Genomic DNA, 7,160 nt, shown 5'->3' on the forward strand with positions numbered 1-7,160 from the left:
GGGCTTCAAAGAGTGAAAACTACCACCACTCTCCTGCATCCTGAAGGGACCTCTTGGCTGTGATCACAGCACCAGGTCTCTGTTTCTTCCCTTTTGTCTTCCTTTAGTCATTTGATTCACCCACCTTCAGATGCTCTGATGCGCAGATCTCTCCAATGTGTTTGTATGCTAGTCTGTTGGATTGTAGGTGTTTAGTTTGCTGTAACTGCAGGGGAAAGTTCAGGGGAGATCCTTCATGCTGCCATTATTCTGACATCACTCATTTTTAACCCTGCAGGGATTCATGTGTGGCCAGATGAGAAATTGCCCAGGGGTGTTGACAACTCAACAGAGACCTCGCACATAGGCCTGCCCCTTCAGCAGATGAGGCCTTGGCTTCTGAGAGGGGCCACCCCAGGAACTTTCAAAATACTGCCTGGTCTTGGAGACATGTTTCTGAGTCTGGGACATGGCTGAGGTGGGAGTCCTGTGGGCAAGGATGGGAGGGCTGCAGCTGCTTTTCAGATGATCACTGGGCCCTGATTTAGTGTTTTGGTTTCTTTGGATAAATAACCAGAAATGGAATTTTGGGTCATTAAGTAGGCTTTTAGGTTGCTTCAATCTCTTGGCTATTGTGAATAGCACTTCCATGCATAGATCATTACAATTTAATGTTTTGGGATTTTTTGGATAAATACCCAGAAATACAATTGCTGGGTCAAAAGGCTGATCCAGTTTAATTTTTGAAGAACCACCAGACTGTTTTCCATAGTGGCTGCACAAATTTTTTCTTCCACCAACAGTGCAAGAATGTGACCCACAGACATGAAACATAAACTCCTTGGACCTCCCAAGGCCCAGGAGTAAACAATTCTTTATGTTCTTATTTTGATCCTGGATTAAAAAATTGTATTAGTCACTGTAATTTTTTAGGGAAATAACAGATGATCAAATATTAAGAACATAAAACATTGAAAACACCAAAAAATGTCACCACATTTATATGTATCTACTTGCCTATATACACATTTTACATTAAAAAATAATTAGAAAACTTGGATTAAAATGCCTCTAGTGGTTTCACTAAAATTACACACACTTATACATCGAGAAAGTATATAAAGTAGGCTACTATTATGTATATTTTATAATCAGTGTTTTCATTCAATGACATACTATCAATGCTTTTGCTATGTGTGTTAATAGGTGTGTGTTTTATTAATACTTGAAGACTGTTAAATTATAAGACATGGTATACACCATATTTGTCAAATAAATATCTTATTGTTGGACATTGATGTTCCCATTTTTTCAATTATATAGCACTTCATGAAGTCTCTCATACAGAAAATTTTGCAAAATGACTTGACACTTTTCAAAAATATTTTAACAGTTTTTTTCTAAAAATATTGTACCCACGAACAGTGAAATCAAATTTTCTATGCCATTGATATCTTTGAATTTGACATGCTTATTCAATACCTCTATTTCTTCCCTTCTTTTTTCCCAAAAATTAAAAACCACAAAATATCTGGTTCTCATGATCTTCTCCAGACTCTCTTTAATGATAGCACAAGTATTGGACTAATTCCAGTCAGAAACTGGACACACCCTTTCTCAACTTGAAGCTTTGATCACATTTTATCTTTGCCTGATAACTTCCCACATTCTACCAAGATAATTCTACTCAAGTCTGGCTCATCTATTTGCTGTCTACCCAAGATCCATCCCCTCTTTTATGCCTTAATTTGTTGAATCCCAATTTTGGAAGAATGTGATGTGACTAGATAAAATAGCCAATGTCCCAACCTAAATTAAAGCTAGAGGTGGCCCAGTTCTGGCCAAGAGAGTTTAGGATGTCTCTGAAAAAAAGGGTACCTTCTCAGTTAAAAAACAACAGCAACAACAAATTATTGAGAGAATAAACCTTTTAGCTCTTTTACTCAAGTTCTGTTTCTGCTCAGAATATACCATGAGGCCTCCAGGTGCAAATGTGTTGATGAAATCATAGAGTAAAAAGTATGAGAATGGAGACTCATGCTAAAGCTGGTGGAGGGGAAGAGGGAGGAAGAGCCTGGATACTCTTAGTCTATTGGCCTCAGATCTGTCCTTTGCCCTTCTCTTGTCTGCTCTCTGCCTCAGGAAGCTGACCCCTATGGACTGCATCTCCCAGATTAACTTCTCTGCTAAATGCCAGCTGGGGTTCCTATGCCTCAGTAATTCGAGGCACCAAAAGGAGTTGAGAAAATGGGAGGACAGCTTCTAGGATATTTCCTCTTGCTTTCCCTTGCATCAGTGAATCTGTGAGAGCAGCTGCATCCCTACCACATGTGCAAGGAAGCTTGTTTATAGCTTCCAATCTCCTACCTTGATGACACTTCTCCCTCCCTTGTTCTTCTAGATCAAAGTACAACATGCCTTCTCCTGTGGCTAATCTCTGGTGCCTTCCTAATTCTTCTATGTCCCCATACTCACACTCCAACTGGTATGTGTACCTTCATTACAACCCCTCATCTGAGCCATCCAGGGTGATTCTTCTTTCTTGTGAGGACCCTCCTTGATACCCTGAGATAGATGAGAGTGAAATCACAATAGCTCAAAGCTTTTAGAACACAGCAAAAGCAGTCCTAAGAGGGAAATTTATGACAATACATCAAGAAACAGAAAAAACTCAAATAATCTAACCTTACACTTAAAGAAACTAGAAAATGAACAGCAAACAAAGCCAAAAGTAAGTAGAAGAAAGAAAATAATAAAAATGTAAACAGAAATAAACAAAATAGAGTCTAAGGAAAAATACAAAAGATCGAAGAATCCAAAATCTGACTCTTTGAAAAGATAAACAAAATTGATAAATATTTAACCAGACTCATCAAGAAAAAGAGAAGACTCAAATAAATAAAATCAGAAATTAAAGAGAATGACAACTGACACCACAGAAATATAAAGAAGTATAAGAATATACTACAAGAAATTGTATGCTAACAAATTGGACAGTCTGAAAGAAATAGATACATTCCAAGAAACAGACAACCTCTCAATATTGTCAAGAAGAAACAGAAAATCTGAACCGACTGCAAAAGAAATCGAATTAGTAATCAAAAACCTCCCAACACACAAAAGTCCTGGACAAAATGGCTTCAAAGGTGAATTTTACCATACGGTCAAAGAAAAATTAGCACTCATTTTATGAGGCCATCATTACCAGACGAAACTGATACCAAAGACATTTTTAAAAATATATATATCCCTGATGATATATCCCTGATATCCCTGATAATATCCCTGAGAATAAAAATTCTCAACAACATATTAGCAAAACAAACACAGAAATACATCAAAAAGATCAAACACAAATAAATCAAGTAGGATTTATTCCTGATATGCAAGGTTGGTTCAATATCCACAAATCAACTAAGGTTATATACAACATAAACAAAATAAAGTATAGAATCATATTATAATATCACTAGATGCAGAAAAAGCATTTGACAAAATCCAGCATCCATTTATGGTAAAAACTCTCAGCAAAGTGGGAATAGAGAGAACGTACCTCAACATAATAAATACCATATGTGACAAACCCACCATTAACATTATACTCAAGGGGAAAAAGCTATAAGTGTTTTCCTTAAGATCAGGAATTAATTAGACAAGGATGTCCACGTTTACCACTTTCATTCGACTTAATATTGGAAGTCCTAGCCATAGCAATCAGCTAAGGAAAAGAAATAAAGGCATCCAAATTGGAAAGAAAGTAATAAAACTATCATTATTCGCAGATTGTAGGGAACAAAGTCAATAATATTGTAATAACTATGTATATTGCCAGGTAGGTACTAGACTAATCAGGGGATTACCTTCTAAATTTTATAAATGTATACACATGAAAATAATTTAAACTAATATTAAATGTCAACTATAACTGAAAAATAAAAATTTAAAAAAGAAACATTAAAGAGACTTCTTTAAGATAAAAAAGAACGTACTTATGAATAATAAAATGGCAATAACTACATACTTATCATTAATTACTTTAAATGTAAGTGGATTAAATGCTCCCATCAAAAGACATATGCTAGATTAATGAATAAGTAGACAAGACCCATACATAAGAGACCCACTTCACCTGAAATAAAGGAGAAAAAATTACACCTTTATTTTCACTAACTTCTAACTAAACACATTTAGTATTTGCTTCTGTTATTTATTCAGGCAAAACCTGATGCTATGCACGTACTCTTGCAGTGGATCCCAGATAAGAACTCCCAGATTGGGTGCTCAGTCTTGTAGAACCATGTCTGACTCTGGAAGCACTCAATAAATAGTGCTTCTCTCTAGCAAAAAATGTGGCTCTTCTCTTGGAAGGAAGGTGATCAAAAATTCATATTCTGTTCCAGGAAGAGAGGAAACTTCTTAAAATGTATTAAATCAGTCCTCCTAATGGATCAAAGAATAATGTAATGTTTCTATATTACAAAAAATAAAGATACGCACTTCAGATCAAAAGAAACACACAGACTGAAAGTAAAACAATTTAAAAAGTTATTTCATGCAAGTAGAAATGAAAAAATCTGGAGCAGCAATACTTATAGTAGACAAAATAGACTTTATAAAAGACAAAGAAAGACATTTCATATACAATAACCAAGATAGGGAAGCAACTTAAGTGTCCATTGATAGATGATCTGATAAAGAAGTAGTACATATATACAATGAAATACTACTCAGCCATTAAAAATAATAAAATATTACTATTTGAAACAATATGGATGGACCTGGAAGGTATTACAATAACTGAAATGTCAGACAGAGAAAGAAAAAGACCATATAATTTCACTTATATGTGGATTCTAAAGTTCAGAATAAATGAAATAACAAAACAGAAACAGACTGGTAGATACAGAGATCAAATTGATGGTCACCAGATGGCAGAGTGTCTGCAGTGCTGGGTGAAAAGGTGAGGGGATTAGGAAGTATAAATTAGTAGCTATGAAATAGTCACGGGGATGTAAAGTATAGCATAGAGAATATGGTCAATAATATTATAATAACTACTATATATGGTGCCAAGTGGGGATTAGACTTATCGAAGGGATCACTTCACAATTCTATAAATATCTAACCATTGTGCTGTACACCTGAACCCAATATAAAATAATATCAAATGTCAACTGTAACTGAATAATAAATACCAGTATTGTGAGAAGTGCTGCCATCATGCTACTGAAGAAATAGGTTCAAGAAATATGTGTTAATTTGAAGAAGTTATGCAGTGAACTCTATTTCATATGTTGAAAGTATTTAGGTAAAGGGAAGATTATATTTTCAGAGGCTATTTTGTGTGGCTCTGAAGGCCAAGTTAAATCAACAAGACTGATTTAATAGAAGCAAACTTCCAGCTTACCCTTAGGAAAAACCAGAAATGAGCATATCTTTTCAAATGTGGAATATACACCTTGGGGAAAATAGACCATTTTGTTTTTGTGGAAATGTTTAAATAAATTTGAATGACCATCATTCAAAAATGCTTTACAGAGATTTGTATACTACACAAATTAGGCCTGATGGGCTTTAAAGAACCACCAATGTGGAGATTGTAAATAATCTAAAACTAAAATTAATGCCCTAAAATTGTATGTGGGATTGCTTGTATTTTACATTTGTAACCTACAAAACACGATTTTATCTAACTCCTTCCCACTCCTTCACAACTATGCAGAGTGGGTATTTTCATTGCTCTTTTTCATAGTGATAAAAAGATAAGAGAAATTACTTGATAGGCACTGTTATGTAGATGGTCATTGGCAGAGTGAAGGTAAGAGATTATTACCTAATCTCAGTTACTTAATGCTCATAGGCAAGCCATAAAATATATTAACTTGATAAAATTAATATTTTATGACACATGAGTTTGGCTACTCAGAAATTAAAACAAAAGATTGCCAGTTTTTCAGAATTAAAAATTTCTCATGGTCCAGTCCATTTTGCAATCCTGCATTCTTTAGTTTCCGCCCTTTCCCACCCCTCCTTTCCCTCTACTCTTTCCCCAACATCTTCCTCAGTGCTCCTTTCATATCTTTATTGCGTAATGTGTAGATGAAAGGGTTTAGAGTTGGGGTGACAATTCCATAGAGTAAGGCCATGAACTTGTCCCGGTCACGGGAAGTGGCCGAGGGCGTCTGCAGGTATGTGGCCATAGCAGTGCCGTAGAAGAGAAATACCACCACCAGGTGGGAAGAGCAGGTCCCCAGGGCCTTGTGACGCCCCTCAGCGGTCCTGATCTTCCACACGGCCTGGGCAATGCAGCTGTAGGAGGTGAGAATGAGTGTGAGGGGTGCCAGGAGAAAAAACGCACTGACCAGGAGGAGTTCCATGCGATTGAAGGTAACATCCACACAGGCGAGTTTGAGCAGAACCGGCACTTCACAGAAGAGGTGATCTATGACATTTCTTCCACAAAGAGGGACCTGTGTGACTAGCACAGTCTGCACCAATGAGTTTCCCAAACCTGCCAGCCAGGTCATGGCCACCAGCTGCCCACAGATGCGCGGATGCATGAGAGTGGCATAGTGCAAGGGCCGGCACACCGCCACATAGCGGTCCACGGCCATGACCGCAAGGAGGATGCACTCCATGGAACCCATGGCCAAGGACACATACAGCTGACCAACACAGCCAACATAAGTTATGGTCTTCTTCAGGCCCTGCATGTTAACCAGCAGCTGGGGGACTGTGCTGGTGGTGTAGCAGAGGTCCATTAGAGACAAGTGTGTGAGGAAAAGGTACATCGGGCTGTGGAGCCGGGGATCCAGATGAGCCAAAATAATGATGGCCATATTGCCCAGCAAGGTCAGTAAGTAGAAAACCACAACAATAGCAAAGAGGATCATCTCCAGCAGTGGCTGCTCAGAGAAGCCCAGTAGAAAAAAAACACCAAAAGAGCTGGTATTGAGAATGACCATCACTTTTCATTGCATTACCTTTAAAAGAAAAATATGCTGGAGCAAGGAAATATGTGAGATTGCATAGAAATCTGTACTTTTATCATCTCTCCTGGGTGTTGACCTTACAGAGGCAAACAGTGCAGTCCTCCCTTAGAACTGTAAATAATCACCTCCAATTTAAGCCCTTACCCTTTTCTCATCTTTATATTATTATCTTTCTCCTGCCTTCCCTGG

The 7,160-nt window shown here is 37.3% G+C and overlaps 1 protein-coding gene across 1 annotated transcript; it reads right to left on the reverse strand.

The window, feature by feature from the left end:
• Positions 1 to 2,489: 2,489 nt before the first annotated feature.
• LOC120606046 (olfactory receptor 2G3-like) lies at positions 2,490 to 6,944 on the reverse strand. The gene is made up of 2 exons (XM_039867180.1): positions 6,034 to 6,944; positions 2,490 to 2,544 (listed from the first exon to the last, which is right to left on the reverse strand). The coding sequence occupies exons 1-2, from the start codon at positions 6,942 to 6,944 to the stop codon at positions 2,490 to 2,492; spliced, it is 966 nt and encodes a 321-aa protein (XP_039723114.1).
• Between the last annotated feature and the right edge of the window lie 216 nt (positions 6,945 to 7,160).

This window comes from Pteropus medius, unplaced genomic scaffold (assembly GCF_902729225.1).
Source record: "Pteropus medius unplaced genomic scaffold, Ma_sr-lr_union100, whole genome shotgun sequence".
In the NCBI taxonomy this organism is placed as follows: Eukaryota; Metazoa; Chordata; class Mammalia; order Chiroptera; family Pteropodidae; genus Pteropus; species Pteropus medius.